Here is a 19,769-nt window from a genome sequence, read left to right on the forward strand (position 1 = left end):
CCAGCATGTCATGGCCGGCAGCTGCTATCTCTTTATAGTAGTCTCCTCAAGTATCTGTGAGTGACCACGTACACCCCAGCCTGCTTGTTCACTGTATTCTGTGTCTGAGTGAATTTATTCATCTGTCGTTGAGTCAAGGTCTACAGGACAGACCCCCACAGGTAGTGACTCCAACATCAAATCAAGGTTTCCAGTGGTTTATTTTACATGGCTGACACTGATCTTTCACCTGCCTCTCCCCCCAAATCCCATAATTACCCTAGTCCCTGGACTTCTTGCCCCTTACAATATCTCTTTTGTTCTTGAGTGGACCAAGTACTTTACTCTCTCCTTCTACCCCACCACTGCACATTGAGGCAGGGAGAAGGCACAACACAAGAGGGTGACAGAGTGTGATGGACTCCATACAAACCCAATGCCACCATCAAGAACCCAAAGCCCAGGCCTGTGACAGGCAGTCAGCAGCACCACAGTCACCCAGTGAAGAATGGATCTAATAAGTCCCCAGATCCCTTGCAGGCCTCATCCATTCCCATCTCCCCACTTCCTGATGCCTGGCATAAAACATGCTGAAGAAACCAAGCAGTAGCTGATGATCCCAGTAGGCATCCAAGAGGCTGTGACTCCCGAAAACAGAGGGAGAGGCTAGGTGTGGGGGTCACATAGGAGTGTGGTTTGCTGGCCTTACCTCCCTTCCAAAGCAGGTAAATGGGTACCACGTAGAGCATAACATGCTGAATGTAGTAAATCTCCAATTCAAAGGGGAGCTGTGAGGACAGGAGGGAGAGAAGTGTTTCAGATCAGGAAGCATTCATTTCAATGGAGCCCAAAGTTGACCTCCCTTGCTGTTCAGGACCCACAATTTAGTAACCCCATGCACTTCACCAATCACTTTTCTTTACAATTGCAGGAAAAAAAAAAGAACAAAATGAATATTCCTCTGATCTACTCAGGATCTTCCTAGGTGTCTTTTGTAGAGAACGTACTTATAAATGTTCCACTAAGAAAGTTTGGTTAACAATTTAGGAGATGTAGCCGGGCGTGGTGGCTCAAGCCTGTAATCCCAGCACTTTGGGAGGCCGAGACTGGTGGATCACGAGGTCGAGAGATCGAGACCATCCTGGTCAACATGGTGAAACCACGTCTCTACTAAAAATACAAAAAACTAGCTGGGCGTGGTGGCGCGTGCCTGTAATCCCAGCTACTCAGGAGGCTGAGGCAGGAGAATTGCCTGAACCCAGGAGGCGGAGGTTGCGGTGAGCCGAGATCGCGCCATTGCACTGCAGCCTGGGTAACAAGAGCAAAACTCCGTCTCAAAAAAAAAATAAATAAATAAATAAAAATAAATAAATAAAAAACAATTTAGGAGATGTGGCATACAATATATGCCTTTGGTGGTTTCTCATGTGTATTATTGGAATATGAAGGACCTGAATGGTTCCTACAGACAAGAAACCTACTTGCCATTGTTTATCCAGTGTTTCCCAAACTTACTTAGCGAGTGACTCTTTTTTTTAAATAACAGTTTGTTCTCTGCAAAATATACTTTAAGAATTACAACCTTATGTCACTTCCTGCTCCTGGAGACTAGATGGTGGACTATTTATAAGTTTATTTCTCATTTGGCATGAAGAACATAGGGAGTAGAATTATCCCCATATTCCAGATGAAAGAAGAAAAAGACTGCTAGGTCTCATAGGTCTAGATCTAAGAATAAAGTTTCCCCATTGGATATTTGGGTATCAGCCCAGCATTGGCCCTACTTTTGAGTTTAGACCAAGCTACTGGGCCAACTGTGGCACAGCTTACCAAAATGAATATTCTCACTCTCCCTGCATCCAACACGCCCACTCACTCACTCCTGTTTCTCATCCCACTCAAAAAGGAATCTCTGTATTGTCAAAGCAGAGCATGTTTTGACCCGCGATCGGGGCCCTGCTGTAGAGTTTTGCAGCAGGCAGAGAATGGAAACGGTTGGGTGGTTAACTCAATTCTGGGGAAAAAAATGAACTTTGGCAGCTGGCAAGAGGCCTAGTCTCTAGGGCTTACATAATCCCCAACACACACACATATACACATAACCCAAAGGACGCCAGGACAGACAAGGGCACCCAGGGGAAAGGGTCAGCTGCCTCCCTGTTCCCCAGAGAGCAAGCACATAACCAAGACTGTGTGCCAAAGAGAGGAGGCAGCTACAGGCTCCCCACGCACAGGAGCGCAGGTCTGCCTTGTGCCAAGGGCTGAAACCAAAAAGATGGCAGAGCTCCCAAAATGGGAGCTGGGACAACTGTGGAGCCTGGACACAGACATTGGCTCTGGGTCTTTAAAATAAAAATCCACATGGAAAATAATTTCCCAGGAACCCACATGCTACTCAACTATTAACTGATACTCACTTAGGGAAATGTAAAAACTGAGAAAAGTAGGTAAGATTCCAAGTATCACTATAAACTCCAGCTGGAAAGGTCATGAAATTAGATACTGGGCATTATCAGTACAAGGTAGCTATGGAGGCCTGAAAGGTCTACACTGGACCCTCACAGTACTGTGGTCTCAGATCACTCTACTATCTCAAATTTAGGTACTGCTTTATGCTTTTCAAATGATTTCACATCCACGATCTATTCAATGTCTCAAAATCCCCAGGAAGCAGGCAGGTAAACTATTATACTCAATTGACAGATGAGAAAACTGAGGTACAAAAGGGTTAATAATTTCACTGAGGTCACCCAGAAAACAGAGAAGGAGGAAAAAGTCCCAAGAAGGCATAGCTCTCTGGCTGAAATCAGCACCTTCACGTACCTAAGGGGCTTGACCTCTTCCTGAAATGGGGCTGGGAAGTCAGGCTGCTCTCCCCCAGCAAGCAGCTGGGCCAAGGGCAGGCAGTCACTAGTCCCAGGTGTGTCCTCAAGCAGTACCTCTGCCGCCAACCTCTCAGACTCCAATTGCTGACCACCCACCTCGACTCACAGTGCTCACCTGCCTCTCCCTGCCACCCCACCCTTCTAGAATGCAAAGTCTCCACCTGAATGTCCAGGGAGGCAGTTAAACATTGCAGTTACAAGCTACGACCTTGGAGTCCGTCAAAGCTGTATTCTAGATTTGACTCTGCTGCTCAGTAGCCATGCGGCCTTGGCCAAGGCCCTTACCCTCTCTACCTCCGTGTTGGCATCAGTAAAATGAAAATAACTCTTCTTTTTATAAGATTGCTGTATGATTTTTAAATTTAAAAAAATGTAACAAACACTCGCAACTTATTTTATGCCATGGACTATGAAAATCACTTTGTAAACTGTCAAGTTAAACAAATCCTCATAAGAACTTATTGTTCCATTATCTACGTTTCAGATATGGGTCATAAAGGTACAGAAGAGTTAGATAACTTACTCAAGGGTATACCCTCACATTCAGTGACAGAGCCAGGATTCAAATCCAAGCAGTCAGGCTCTAGAATTTATAGTCTTAGCCAGCACACTCAGCTACCCTCTGCTTGCTTGCTCCCTCCCACAAAAGTCTGACTCATAGGAGATGCTCCATGGGGAGGAGCCACCCTTATGAATGGGAGTAGTCACAGTGGTATCAGCAACGGGACCAGGGGCAGGACATGCACATGTCCTCACTTGTCCCTCCACATGGTGATTTACCCTAGTCCCTTCCTTTTTAAATGATTCTCATCTTCATAGCATGCTCTGCCCACCGTCTGTCACCCTAGCCCCATATCACATAGTAGCCAAACTTGCCTGCAATATAGGCCTCCCAGCTCCTGAGCCTCTTGTTACTGGCCCACTGCATCTCTGTAGCCACTGTGGCTACAGACTTGAGATGGGGTGGCCAAGATCCTGTCCCCACCAGCAGTTTCCTCCCTCTGATGGCTGCCTCACCCCTACTCCAAGACTTCTCTACTTCAGGGGCCACAAAGAGTACTGACCTTGGTGCATATGCCACTGCAACCAAACCCAGGGAAGGGAAAGAGGAAATAGGGTAAGGAGGAAGTGTGGAAAAAGAACGAGAGAAAGGGGCCAGGCATAGTGGCTCACACCTGTAATCCCAGGACTTTGGGAGGCCGAGGCGGGTAGATCATGAGGTCAGGAATTTGAAACCAGCCTCACTAACATGGTGAAACCTTGTCTGTACTAAGAAAATACAAAAATTAGCCAGGTGTGGTGGTGCGAGCCTGTAATCCCAGTTACTCGGGAGGCTGAGGCAGGAGAATTGCTTGAACCCAGGAAGTGGAGGTTGCAGTGAGCTGAGATTGCACCACTGTACTCCAGACTGGGTTACAGAGTGAGACTCCATCTCAAAAAAAAAAAAAGAAGAGAAAGGTAAGAAGGAAGAAGATGAGAAGACATAAGAGAAAGGGGGCAAATAAGAAGAAACATAATGGTAAGAATAAGAGAGTTGAATGGGAGTCAAAAACTTACCACTTGTCATTTAATAGTATATCATATTTATTAAGCACTTATATTATGCACCACATACTGTGTTAAATACTTTTACATGTTGATATGGGTTGGCTGTGTCCCCACCCAAATCTTACCTTGAATTGTAGTTCCCATAATTCCCATGTGTTGTGGGAGGGACTCTGTGGGAGATAATTGAATCATGGGGGCATTTTTCCCCCATACTGTTCTCATGGTAGTGAATAAGTCTCATGACATCTGACAGTTTTATAAGGCGTTTCTCCTTTCACTTGGCTCTCATTCTCTCTTGCCTGTCACCATGTAAGATATGCTTTTCACCTTCTGCCATGATTGTGAGTTTAAACCTCTTTTTCTTTATAAATTACCCAGTGGTGGATATGTCTTTATCAGCAGCATGAAAATGCACTAATAAACATGTGTTATTTCATTTAATTATTAAAACTTTCCTATGAAGTAGGGGCTATGATCATGCCCATTTGACAGATAGGAAACTAACAGAGAAAGTAAATAACATCCAAAGAAACAGCAATCCGCACAGGGATCGGGGGAAGGGCATTCAACAATGGGGAAAAGTTCTTTTTTTTTTTTAAAGAAATGGGGTCTCACTATGTCACCCAGGTTGGAATACAGTGGCTATTCTCATGCACAGTCATGGTATGCTACAGCTCAGAGCTCCTAGGCTCAAGCAATCCTCCTGCCTTAACCTCCCAAGTAGCTGAGACTATAGACATGCACCATCATGCCCAGCTAACACAGTTCCTTACTGAGCACTGAGTCTGGGCTGAGTTTCAGGAATTTTCTCAGGGAGCCTCCCCCGACCCTCTTTTCCTCATTTTACAAATAATTATCTGTGAAATGCCATACTTCCCCAGAAAGATTTCCACTTGGTTAATTCATTTCTACACACTAGAGAACTCACACCTGGAATTCCACTCTAATGTACATAGCCTGGTTCTTTTTCTCCTGGAGGAACCCTGAGGCTATAGACAAAAAGTCCTCCATCAATGCAACTGAAAATCAAAAGCAATAAAAAATGCTTTAAACAAAACAGGTCATTAACTGTCTTCTCACAAGTCAACATCCTTTTTAGAATCAAAAAACCAGAATGGTAAAATTCTCCAGGCCTCTGGAATTAGACTGCCTGAAACATTAGGTGCATGGACTCTGTTCATTGCAAGAATCTCAACCTCCTTCCCCCCACTCTACAATCCTGGCAACTGCACCACCGTCCTCTGCCATGGTGACCACTGATCCCACCACGCCCCTACTTCCCTGTTTACTTCAGTCACCTGAGCAGTCCCTTCACCTTCTTGCTTTAAGAAAACTTGGTTCTCTCTCTCTGAAGACACTGCTATCCTGACAGCTCAATCAAGTGGTGGGTGTTTTTCCTTTCATATCACTTTGCACCACTGGGCCAAGGGCGTGCCGCTCTGTGCCTCACAGATGCTTCTAAATTGCTGTCTCTTCCAAACCATTCTCTCTGCCTCCTTGCTCACCATCTCCTGATTTAAATCTCATGTCATGAAACTATGGCACCCACTACTCCTTTCTGTTGCAATCATTTACGGCCTGCTCCATGTATACCCTCTCCACTTCAGTCCTTGAAGGTTTTGCCTTTTCCCTCTCTGTGACTCGTTTCCAACATTCCTTTGTCAAAATCCCTGTGGTATCAATATTTAGCATCACCCTGGCCTCTCAATGCCTTGCCCTCCATGCCCCTCAAGATCTCCTCTCCATTTTACCTCATACCTTATTCGCATGGTCACAAGTTATTAATAGCTGTGATCTCTCCATAACGTCTGTCATGCACCCTACTCTCCAGCCACCACCTTGTGTCTGGCCAATTCACTCCCTCTAATATCCCTGCTCTCACAATTTTCCCACTTTACCAGGACCTACAGTTTTTTTTTTTTTTTTTTGAGACAGAGTTTCGCTCTTGTTACCCAGGCTGGAGTGCAATGGCGCCATCTCGGCTCACCGCAACCTCCACCTCCCGGGTTCAGGCAATTCTCCTGCCACAGCCTCCCGAGTAGCTGGGATTACAGGCACGTGCCACCATGCCCAGCTAATGTTTTGTATTTTTAGTAGAGACGGGGTTTCACCATGTTGACCAGGATGGTCTCGATCTCTCGACCTCGTGATCCACCCGCCTCGGCCTCCCAAAGTGCTGGGATTACAGGCTTGAGCCACCGCGCCCAGCCAGACCTACAGTGTTGATCCTACTACCTTTTTACTGCCCCCTCACCAACCTCATGCCCTCACTTCTATGCTCGCCAGCGTTGAGTTCAAAGTTCATCACTCCCTTCGGTACATTCCCAACTCTCCTGACATACTCTCTCTTTTTTTCCTACTTACCTGGCAAAACCACATTCCTGGCTAAATCCAACTGACTTCACATCCCCAAACCCATGCAAGGAAACATGTCTGGAGAAAAATATAAAGCCATGCTGTTAACCCCTTACATTCATGACAACAAACTTTGTGCCAGGCTTCCATGCTGCTCTACAATCTCACTATATTCCCAAGATCATTCACCCTCCTCTCTCCCAGACCACTATTTCCCAACTTTTCCTGCCTTCCTCAAACCTTCCCCATCCTCCCACTTAGCTGAGGAAATGGCTTCCTATTTCACTAGTGTGAGGGGCATGGAGAGCCACTGGAAGATAACATGCACAAGCTCCCACCTCCATATTTCCCTCCTCCCTGTACCCATCCCCAACCCCACGGCTGCTTTTTTTTTCCTCTGCAACTATGCAGGAAGCACCAGTGGCACTGGCTAAGGCTATTACCACCATTCCTGTACTAGATCCTATGTTTTCTCACCTACTCAAGAATGTCATACCAGCAATTGTCTGTTTTTCTCACCAGATCATTGCTATCAGAAAGGAAACATGCTAAAATACTTTTCATCTAAAGAAACTAAAGCTCTTACTTCCATTTGTGGTAGTAATGGAGCTACCACCTCTATTTTCTTTGCTTTCCTTTATACTTTACAGCAAAACTCCTCAAAAGATGTCTCTACTCATTGCCATCACTGCCTTTCCTCTGAAGTATTCTTCCATCCAATTCAATCACGTTTGTTCCTACAATTCCACTCAAATTGCCTTTGTTGAGGTTACCAATGACCTCCATGTTTCCAATCCCAGTGGGCAACACAAGGCTCACCCTCACGCCAGGGTGTCAGAGATTTTGGATACCACTCACTCCATTATGCAGTTAACTTGCAAAACTAGAGATGGTAGTCCTGGTCAATTTTTAGACCTCATCTTACTTAATCCATCAATAGCATTTGACGCAGCTGATCATTCCTTCATTCTTAATAGACTTTCTGTGCTGGGGTTCTCGTACACCACCCTCTGTTTTTTCTCTACCTCAGTGGCTTTCCTTCTCAATCTCCTCTGCTGAATTTCCCTTATGTCCCTCATCTCTAAATACAAGAGGGGCCAAGAACCACTTCCATGTCCCTCTTCTATAGCTACTCTCACTCGCTAGTTAATCTTATCCAGGTTCCTGGCTTTAGATACCATCTGTATACTAATGACTCCCAAATCAGTATCTCCAGCCTGGAGTCAGGCTGCTGAGATTGAAATTCTGTCTCCATCATTTACTCGCTATACAACTTTGGGCAAATCACTTAATCTTGCTGAGCCTTGGTTGAATTATTCATAAATGGGAATAATAGTACCTACTTCATCCGGCTGTGGTGAAATGATACCTGTAGAATCTCTGACCCAGTGCTGGCATATGGTAAATGCTCATTAAATGTTGGCTGTTATAATCACTATCCTCCTTTGTATCATCAATTCAGCCAGTAACTAGGAAAGCCAGAATTTCCATCCCAGGCAGTAAGACTTAATGCCAGATCTTTCTAGGTCAAAAGCTGGGGTTTCATTTCATCATTCTGCCTTAGCAAGAGATGGTATCATCTGGGCTGTCCCACAGTCCTAACTCACTCATTAGTATGTTTATCAGATGACTATCAGGGTAGCTTTAGCTCCCCACATTCGTCCATTCATTTGGCCTATCTCTAGGCCAGAGTTTGTCACTGGAAACCTCTTTATTTCTCAAAGGAATGTCAACACCACTCTCCTGTTCTTACCCAAAACAGTCCCATTCTCACTTTCATCCAATTGACCAACAACACCTATTAAGGCATGCCTGGGTGACAGGTAACGGGCTTGCCTCTTGTTATGTGGCAATGATGAATACATCTCGTAGGATAGAAACTCCTGCCCTACAACAGTTCATAGTCTAGGTGAGGAGGCTAACAGATAAGGAGAAAATATCAGTGCAGTAAAAGATGATGGGAGGCCCTGTAGATCATGTATTGGCTTTGGTTTGAATTTTCTTTTCTTTTTTGAGACGAAGTCTCGCCCTGTTGTCCAGGTTGGATTTCAGTGGCGTGGCCTTGGCTCACTGAAACCTCCACCTCTCTCCTGTGTTCAAGTGATTCTCCTGCCTCAGCCTCCTAAGTAGCTGGGATTACAGGCATGCGCCACCATGCCTAGCTAAATACTTTTTTTTTTTTTTTTTGTATTTTTAGTATAGACAGGGCTTCACCATGTTGGCCAGGCTGGTCTCGAACTCCTGACCTCATGATCTGCCCGCCTCCAGCTCCCAAAGCACTGGAATTACCAGCAGTTTGAATTTTGTGAGTGAGAGGCATGCATGATATGTAATTTTGCAGGGCTCCTTTTGGTGGTTGTGTTCAGGGTTTGCTACTTGATGCAGAGGGACCATTTAGGGGCTGCTGATAGCAATGTCTAAACAAAGGCAGACACAGATTTGAGAAAAGGTATGGAAGTTGAATTGTCAGGACTAATTAATTGACTGGACAGGGGATTGTGCAGAAATAAGAGAAGGAAAGAAGTCACAGATGACTCACAGGCTGTCGCTTAATGGATGGTAGGATTTGGGGGCTTCTCCCTATGTTGGGACCTACAGTCTAGAGTGCAGATTGGAGGAGGTAAGGTACAAGAAAAGAAGCTGGGGCCATGCTGAATTTGTGTTGCCAGTGTGACTGCCTGGGAGAGAAGCTCGTAAGTCAGTAGGAATGTGGGTGGGTATGGTTCTGAAAGGGGCTAGAAAGGGTGAGAAGAATTGAAAGTAAGGTAAATGATATATATGTATAACTGTATATTATAAAATATGCACATGTAAATGTACATCAGGACAAACATGGAAATGTAAAAGGATGAAATTCTATTAGAATAGAAATATAATTTTTTTTACACACCTAATGGAACATCTCTTGCACCCCATCTGGTGGACCCCTGGTTCTCAGTAATCTTTTGAGAAGTATGAATGACTGGAGAGAGATGGAAGCTATAACTAAAGGGTAGTATCAATATTGAGAAATAACTGTTAAGAGCAGAAGAGTATGTATAGACCGAAGGAAGGAGCCAGTGGACAGGGAGATGCTGGAGAAGCAGGAGGGGCAGGAGGCACTAGACATCGAGAGGACTGGAAGCAGGTGGGAGAGAATGGGACCCAAAGCACAGATGGGAAGATTAGCCTTGGGCTCCCAGGAGGTGAGGAAAAAAGGGCAGACTGAAGTGAGAATAACTGCGTGAGGGAGGGACACATGCTTCAAATTAAGGGCGCTTATACCTCAGGAGCTCACACCATACTTCAGGTGACTTGGCCTTACCAAAAGAGTCCGTGGCTAATGATTAGGTGCCAAGTAAGAGTAGGCACTTACAAAGAGAGAACCTGGTCTCAGATTAGCCCCAAACTATAGCCTCTCAAAATAAATCAGGGAATCAAAAAGATAATCCATCTCCTTTAGGGGAAAGGATCTAATCCACGGTTACAACTGCCCTTGATAATGTTCCTGCCAATGAAGTTTGGTTTTGGAATACTTTATCTTCATTAACTGACCACAGACTCTAACTGTAGCCTACTGGGGCCACAAACTCCTTAGGACAAAATACCACAAAGGAATGGCACAACCTAAATGACCATCGATAGGGAGCTAGTTAAATAATCCAGGATATATTCATGGAACAGAATGTCACACTGCCATTAAAAACAACGAGGTGCCATTAAGGAAACGTTCAAAGCCAGAATGTGGGACATTCTACAAAATAACTCACTAAAATTTCAGTATCACAAATTAAGAAGGGGGGACTGTTCTTAGGTTAAAAAAAATGAAAACCAGTAAAGAGATGGACCAACTAAAAGCAATACTTGAAACTTCACTAGATCCTGATATTTTTTTAAAGATATTCTTGGGACAATTAAGGAAATTTAAGTGTAAGCTGATTATTAAATAAGACAGATGGTATTACAGAAATGGTGATAATTTTCTTAAGTGTGGTAAGGTATTGTAGTTATACAAAATAATGACCTTAGAAGCTGCAGGCTGAAGTACTTACGACTGAAGTGTTAAGATGTCTGCAACTTTGAAATCATTCAACAAACTTAGACAGAAAGCAAATATGGAGAAATTTTAGATATTGTTGAGTCTAGCTGGAGGATATGCAGCCATTGTTCACTATACTACTATTTCAACTTTTTGGTACGTTTGAAAATTTGTACGATAAAAACTTAGGAATTTTAAAATATTTAAAGAAATTTAAATAATATACATATAAACTAATATGGCAAAACCCTAAGATAGTACACCAAAGAAGAAACAAGATACATTATTTCTGGACAGTTGGTCAATATCTATCAAAAATTTAAAATGCTCATTCACTTTGACTCACTAATTTCACTTCTAGGAATTTGTACTAACAGCAATACTTGCCCACATACACAAAAATATATGCATAAAGATGTTCACTGCAGCATTATTTATGATTACAAATAAATTGCAATTAATAAAGCAACCTAAATGACCATCATCAGCAGGAGAGTTATCAAAAAATACTCTGGAAGATGTACTACTACACCATGTTTTTTTTTTTTTTTTTAAAAAAAAAAGGAGGTACAACCATTTCTAGGTAAAACAGAACAAATCTATGGTGTATAAGGCACGATCATTTTTTTTAGAAGAAAAGGAATAAGTTTGTATATGTATTTTTAGATGTTTGGACCCAAGATAGCATCCAGTTACTATTCCCCAAATTGGAGAAGGAGACAGGATTGGGGAAGAGAGACTAGGAAAGGAAAGAGAAGATCTTGACTTTGGGCTCTATATACTTGTATGGTTTTTTTTTTTCTTTTTAACAACAAATAAATGTATTCATTTATTAATCATGTAGCTCTATCTCCAGGCAGATAGTTAAAAAAAAAAATGTAGCTATATCTCCAGGCAGATAGTTTTTTAAAAAAAAAAAAAAAAAAAAGAAAATCTTGTAGCTAAATTCTTTTAAAGGATGAAAAAAGTCAAAAGATAAGTACACCAAACTGTTAACAGCAATTATCTCTGGGGAACAGGAGATGGGAATTTTCATATGAAATTCTTTATATCTCTACATTACAGGCATCCTTAACCAAGAGGATACATTAAATTATTACTGATGATTAGTGTTAATATGTTCTAGTTTTTAAGAATTCCCTCCAGAACATCACACACTGGGGTTCTGTTAAGGGGTTGGGGGCTATAGGAGGGATAGCAGTGGGTGAGGAGATTGAGGAGGGACAACATTAGGAGAAATACCTAATGGAGGTGACAGGGGGATGGAGGCAGCATACCACCATGGCATGTGCATACCTATGTAACAATTCTGCAAGATCTGGACATGGACTCTAGAACTTAAAGTATAATAACAAAAAATAAATAAATAAAGGCAGGTGTCACATCTATGAAAGAAAAAGATCCTTAAACAAGGGAAGGATTCAAAAATAAGTAAAGAGCTCCTGGAAACTTAAAATACAAGCACTGAGAATAAATATTTAACAAAGGTTTAGGGAAGTAAAGAAAAAGACATATCCCAGTAAGCATAATAAAAAGATAAAAACATAGGCAATAGGAAAATAAAAGATGTGAAAAAAGCGGACTGAGTTTATATCAGCTACTTCCTTAAACTTTCCTATTATTTATAGTAATTTGCCTTTAGATTCATTTGTCTTTAGATTCTATGGTATAATCATATCCTCTGTAAATGTTGACAGTTTTATGTGTTCCTTTCCAATCTTTTGATCTTTTTCTTATCTCATTATGCTGGAAATGACCAAAATACAATGTTGAATAAAAGTGAAAAAAAAAAAAAAAAAAAGAAAGAATTCCCTCCTTTGGAAAACTTTAGCATGTTAAGAAAATAATGTGTAAAGGGGCATCCATAGACTCCCAAATCCCTTGTTCTCATTGTATTTTCCCTTGAGACCCTACTCCCACTCCTCACCTCACCTCCAGTAAGGACAGACACCCACAGTCCTGCCAGGCATATGGTATTCCCATCATCTGATGTGGAAAGGGACAGGGGGGAGTAATTAAGGGGAAGGGGCCACTGGTCTTTCCTTTTTTTTGGAGACAGAGTCTCACTCTGTTGTTTAGGCTAGAGTGCAGTGGTGTGATCTCAGCTCACTGCAACCTCCGCCTGCCTAATTTTTTTTTTTTTTTCTTATTTTTTAGGAGAGATGGGGTTTTGCCATGTTGGCGAGACTTGTCTCGAACTTCCGGCCTCAAGTGCCCTGCCTGCCTCTGCCTCCCAAAGTGCTGGGATTACAGGCATGAGCCACGGTGCCTGGCTGGTCCTTCCCTTTGGAGTCCAAACCCTATCAGGGCTACTCTTGACTTCCTCCTTAGTGCTTACAGCCCTTGAGAGAGCAGGGAAACAGAGTTGTGGTTACCAGGTGCCATCCCCCAGTCAGCTCCTTAATGTCAACAAAATACTTTAAGCCCATGAAAGATGCTGTTTGTTCTGGTGGCACAGCCACTTATGCAAGTGTATTTCCTGGTTTGAAAAACATAGCCGCCCAGACCTGCCTGCCTCTTTCAGCAATACCCATAGAACTTTAACAAGTGGCAACTTTGGGTCTGTACACCATCAAATACTCTACAAGATCTCACTTAGCTGCTTCTTTTAACCAAGATGAAAATGAAACCTCCTTGCTCTCCTCCTCCCACATCTAACTGACTTAAGAAGTTGCTGCCTATCATCTTAAGAAACCACAAAGTGCCACTTTTGAGTACTTGTTGCTGGTATCAAAAGTCATTTCTGAAAAGGCAGGGAAGGAAGCTCCGGTGTTTGGTCTGCCTAAGAATAATAATAGCTCCCATAATAGTGTTCCTAGGGGATATGCCATTAATGAAGTCTGCTGCATTTTCTTGAGCTTTCGTGATAAAGACGAACGTGAAGATAATGAAGGTCATAATGAATACTTACTGACTCCTATGGCCTTAATTGTGTCTCTCCCCAAATTCATACATTGAATTCCTCACCCCTAGTACCTCAGAATGTGACTGTATTTGGAGACAGTGCCATTAAAAAAGGTAATTAAGGTAAAATGAGTTCATATGGGTATGTCTTAATCCAATATGACCAGTGTCCTCATAAGCAGAGATTACGGGCTGGGTGCGGTGGCTCATGCCTATAATCTCAGCACTTTGGGAGGCTAAGGTGAGTGGACTACCTGAGGTCAGGAGTTTGAGACCAGCCTGGCCAATATGGCGAAACCCCGTCTGTACTAAAAATACAAAAATTAGCTGGGCGTGGTGGTGGGTGCCTGTAATCTCAGCTACTCAGGAGGACGAGGCATGAGAATCACTTGAACCTGGGAGGTGGAGGTTGCAGTGAGCCAAGACTGCGCCACTGCACAGAGGAAAAACGCTATGAAGACACTGGGAGACGACAGCCATTGACCAGTGGAAAAGAGAGGCCCTCAGAAGAAACCAACCCTGCCATCACCTTGAGTTTAGAATTCTAGCCTCCGGAACTGCGAGGAAATAAATTTGCTTTTTAAGCCACCCAGTCTGTGATACTTGTCATAGCAGCCCTAACAAACCAATACACAGACCAACAATATGCTATGAGCAACATCTTGTTTTAAGCACTTTACAACTATTAACTCCTTTTATCTTCATAACACCCTTATGAAGTAGCTCCTGTGGTTATTCCCCAATTTTTAGAAATAAAACTGAGGCACAGAGCAATTTTTCATGATAGTAAAATACTGGAAATGACCAAACACCCATCCCAAGGAGACTGCAGAAAGACATTGTAGCCTATTAACATGATGAAATGTTATACCACTGTCAAATTGTAACTACAGTTATACTCAACGGCAGCAATGAAGCATACTAATATAATGAGGAGTTAAAACAAGGAAGTCCCAGAAAACTACCTAAAATATAATACTCTTCTTATGAGGGTCAAAAAAAAACAATGAAGTAGTATCTTATTTAGGAATCTATATCTCTATCTATATATCTATATACCCATATCCATACCAACATGAATATAAATATCTCTGTGCATATGAGAAAGAGATAAAACCCCAAAAGGAACAAAGGAATAATAACCAAAAGTCAGGCCAGTGATTCCTTCAGGGTGGAGAGGGAGGTAGAGAGCAGGATCGGGGGGGCAGCACACAGGCAGACTGGGTTCTCATCAATGTGACTAGTTGTTAGGTTGGGCTCGCAGTTGTCATATTATCCATAAATAAGTAAATGCACACACAAATTCAAACAGGCTATACATGGACGAATGGTGGAGCATGTTATGAGTCAAGGATTAGAAATATTACTCCAATTATATATATCCAAGGTCCACTGAAAAAGAAAAAGGGATAGGGTTTTAGTGAAATAATTTGCCTACAGTCTCAGGTTTATTAATGCTTCAGCCAGGATTTGAACCTAGAGAACTGGCTCCAGAACCCATGATCTTAACCATTATTGTGTGTTTCATACTTCAGGCTGTTCCTTGATGGCAAAGAAATAGAGTCTACTATGAAAACTGAAGGCCTTACACTACCTAGCTACCGTAATATAGGCACCACCTAGCCATCAAAGTGGACTCAGGGAGCTCTGAATTCACTAAATGCCAATTTATTTACTGCTTCTTCAAACTGAGACAAAGGTTGAATTTCATACCGAAGAAGGAAAGATGTTTTGAATATACAAGATGGTGCTTCAGGACTTAGAAGTCTAGCCCTGAACACATTATTTGACTTCTTACTCAATAAGGGAAAGTGAGCATTTGTACAGCTCTCTCCACAGAACCCAGGGGAAAGTCTAATTAATGATAGAGATGGTTCAAAAGCCTACTGAGGAACCAGGGTAGCTCCAAGGCAAAAGGAAACCTGCTTTTATGTGGAGGCCCAACTGTACCTGCAGACTGACTTGCCCGAGCCTAACATTCCTGATTAGGTGGTGGAACAAGGGGCTCAATGAGGCCGCTTTCCACCACTAACAGGACCAACACATCATTCTCCTCTGCCCTGGCTTATAGTTTTCACCCAGAAAATTTAGGCCATGTACAGTGGTATGTACGATAGGTACTAAACTACCAGTCCTTTATCCACCCAGGTAGTCTGTGGTACCCTCCACTCATATTGAAATGTCTTTAAAAGACTTAAGCATCAGATGGCTTGACTGATATAAAAGCCAACCCTCCACTAGCACTAGAGCAAAGGCAAGCAGGAAAGCATCTGGATTTGGCTTTCAGCCCAGTCAAAACAGCTCAAGGGCACTCAGCCTAAACACGCCCCACCCCACCATCTGCCAAGAAGGGAATCTGGTTAATCTACTCCCTGGGGGGGTCACTGCTTAAAGGCAGCCAGTGGGCCAGGCAGTCATTTATGAGGCAGGCTTCCCTGACCTGTTACCTCCAACATCTCCCCCTAACAATCCCCATGACCTCTGCATAAATTGGAGCCAGATTCATGAAGCCCTAAATCAAGGGAAAGCAAATGTCACATAGCCCCTGGAGGCCACCAGAGATGGATGGGATTTGACCACCTCCTGATATGAGTACACTCTGCTCGCTTTTTTCTACTTCTTTCTTCTCTTCTATTTAACTCTCCAATTCTCTATCTCTTCTCAGGCTCTAAGACTGCTCCCAGATTTTCCATCAGCACTGAAAGATGGTAAACTTAGATCCGCAGCAGTTCCTGGCTAACCCAACATGCAGACAATGTGTAGAATCATCATTTTCATTAGAGTTTTAGAGAAAGAAATTTCTTTGTACCACCTGGGATGGGGCCCAGTGATCTGTATTTTATTATATTTCCCTAAGGAAATGTGGATACAGAAGTATTCAACCCATACCTTGAGAAATACTACAGTGGGGCAAGCTCCAAAATCTTAAGGGGTAGGTGTGAAAACTCAGAATATTTTCATATAGAAATGACAGATAACTCCCAGGAAAATGTATTTTTAATGATGTGACTAGTGTTCACAACAACAAAAGAGATAACAATAATAGAAATAATAATTGTTAGTACATGGCACTTCTCTGTCCTAAATACTTCGAAATACTTGGTGTGTAGTAGCTAATTGCTACAACAACTCTATAAGATAGGTTCTACCATCTGCCTTTTACACCTAAGAAAATTGAGACACAGAGAGCTTAAGCAACTGACCCAAGGTAACTTACAGTGCCAGGGTAAAAATGGGCAGTCTGATTCCAGAGTCCATGTTCTTAATCATTGACTTACACTACTTATATGTGCCCTGAGGCCCTTGATGGTAGAGAGGGGACCCTTGACTTTGAAACTTGATTTACAAATGAACCAAACACATGATGGTTTGACCTCCTGCTGCTGAGATGTTCTTTATCCTCCACACCTGTGAGCGTGGATCTGGAATATTCTAATTATATTGCCATGGGAACAGGTCAGCACTGGAATCTGCCTCCATGACCTCCCAGATACTCATTCATTATTTAGAGCACCTACTATGTGCCAACTATTATGAACAAGATACAAATGACTTCTGCCTTCATGTACCTTACAGTCTTACAACTATATTATTCCAAATGCTAATTTCTAGGGCTTAAAGTGGTTTGGAAATGAAAATATGGTTTAAATCAGTGTTGCAAAGGCTTAAGGCCACTACTGCCAATGTTCTGTTAGTTACATGAGAGGCTACATGGGTTTCCTGATATTTCATGGAACATAGCAGAATACTAGACACATAGTAGGTAGTTGTCAACTTATTTAGAGATATTTCAGGAGAGCACTGACAACCAACAAATAGAATTAGAATGTCCTCCTGGTTGCTCCTGAAAGTAAGGACAGAGCCATAAAAGGGTTGGAAAACAAGACCCAGATGTTTATTTCTGATCATGTAAAAGGCTAGTTCTTAAACAAACCAACCACTGAAAACACACAAAAGTCATGGATAAAATATGTTTAAAACTGTTTTATTTTTCAGTCTATGAACTGTCAAATACACAACGAATTTTCTAGCCAGAAAATAAGCAGTGGGAACCCAGAGACATAAGTGGGATACTGCATCCAATTTTCACTTAAAGTAGATTTGCTAAGCCTGCTGAACTTGAGCTTTGATTTCTCATAGCTTTACAGGGCATAAGGGATAGGATACAAAGGTCAAGATATCCCAAAGAGTCTGATAAGAGATAATTCTCGTAAAGCTGGGACCCCAGAAAGCTACACTCCAGTGTACAGATGTACAAGTAAATACAAAGTATTCCTGCCCCCTAGGACAATAAGGAAAATCTACTCTCAAATCTTCACATTGAGTTGGACTAGCAGGAAAAGGAACTAGGTATCTCCAATAAAGACTTGGAACCACAAGCCAGCCATCATGCGTATTTGAAAAGTGAATGTACACTACTTGGGTAATCAAAAAACCTGAGGTCAAGAATTTCATTTAGCATGATTTCAGATTGGCAGCTCTCAGGTGCTGAGCAAGAACAAAGACAGATTGTCTTTAGAGGAAACCAGGAGTCAAAAACTTCCCACAAATAAAATCCCAATGAAAATAAGCAACTTACATTAAAACAACAGTAATATTTAAAACAAAGAAAACTTAAATACACAAGGAAAACAAATCAAGAATCCCAAAAATAGAGATTTAAAGAGGCAGATAATAAAATTATTACTTAGACTCTTTCCTATGTTTGAGAAAAATAAAAATATAATAATTGAAATAAAAACTCAATGGATAGAGTTAACTACAGGGATAAATAATAAACTGGAATATCCAGCTGAAGAAACAAGCCAAAATGCAGTACAATAAGACAAAGAAGTAGAAAATATCAAAGAAAGATTAAGAGATAAGAAGGCACACTAAGATGGACTAACATATCTCTAAAATGTGGTCTCAGAAGAAGAGAATGGAACAGAGGCAGAATTTAAAGTTGTAACAGCTGAGAGTGTTCCAAAACCTGACTAATGATACATACTTCCACAGGAGCCCAAAGACTCCCAAACAGAGTAAGAACAAATTAATACTGAAACATATAGTAACATTGTAGCACATCAACCAAAAAGAAAACTCAAAAGTGACCTAAAAAGATGACTTTCAAAGGAGTAAAAAGGCTGACCACTGACTGCAAAGCAACAACAGAGGACAAAATATAGTAACATTTTATCTTTATTATGAATGAAACTGCCCTGAAATGTGGCATCCAAGTGATACACAGTGGTCACATCTATGCTGAGAAGTAGGTTCTTTCGTGTGTATGCTGAAATTTTGAAGGAGCAGAGGTTCAAACCCTACCCAAACCTCTTCATTAACAAAGTCCCCGAGGACTGGGAGGAGACCCTATATAAGGCCTGCAACCTTCAAATAAAGCAATCTTGTGAACAGGCATTCTCCCTTTGGTCACCGAAGTATTCTTCAAAGTAGTTGAGACTTAAAGGTCTTAGGTTCTAAAGAAAAATAAGTAATTTTATTGCTTAGGGGTTATCTGAATTTTGACACCCATGCCAGTCTGAATTATTAAGACCATAATGGGGTTTTAGGAACATACGGTTAGTGGACCAGTGGGTGACTTGTGTATGCAGGGCCTAGCCCATGCATACCTGGCTGCTTTTATAAGGACCATGAGTGCACCTAGCATGCTCTATCATATGCAGGGTCCCTGGCCCTCTTTCAATGGCAGCCTGTGGATACAGGACACATATTTGTGCTGTGGTTATTGTAGTTATTGGAATGAGGTGATGGAAATCCTGGTCTCTCCCCTGATCAGAGAAGGTGGAGCTCCCCCAGTTCTGGCTAGAGTGTGAGGACCCTACTTCTTCCTTTACCCTGGACTACTTACTGTTCCTTTCCCCCTCCCTACATTGTGTGGCAGAGTTAGTGAAATTAAAACATGTATGTATATCTCGACTAAGGGCCTACTCAGTTAAAGGAAAAAAAAAAAAAAAACAAACAACCCTCAGTTCCATCTTTGGAAGCAAGAGTTGAGTCTTTTTTTCTTCTTTAAGATAGTCTTACTCTGTTGCCAAGCTGGAGTGCAGTGGCACGATCTCGGCTCACTGCAACCTTTG

At 42.2% G+C, this 19,769-nt stretch overlaps 1 protein-coding gene across 15 annotated transcripts in view; it reads right to left on the reverse strand.

Moving 5' to 3' along the window:
- Positions 1–19,769, reverse strand: part of TMEM164 (transmembrane protein 164) — a 171,861-nt gene that overhangs the window by 29,452 nt on the left and 122,640 nt on the right. For 11 of the 15 annotated variants that reach the window (XR_012515655.1, XM_039464045.2, XM_039464046.2 and 8 more), the window contains one exon: positions 689–767. The exons of the other annotated variants lie outside the window; for them this stretch is intronic. Coding sequence is in view for 10 of the 11 variants with exons in the window: in XM_039464045.2 (XP_039319979.1) it covers positions 689–767 (79 nt within the window). In the remaining variant the exon portion in view is untranslated. The remainder of the gene's footprint in view (positions 1–688; positions 768–19,769) is intronic. 15 annotated transcript variants of the gene reach the window in all.

Source organism: Saimiri boliviensis, chromosome X (assembly GCF_048565385.1).
Source record: "Saimiri boliviensis isolate mSaiBol1 chromosome X, mSaiBol1.pri, whole genome shotgun sequence".
Lineage (NCBI taxonomy): Eukaryota > Metazoa > Chordata > Mammalia > Primates > Cebidae > Saimiri > Saimiri boliviensis.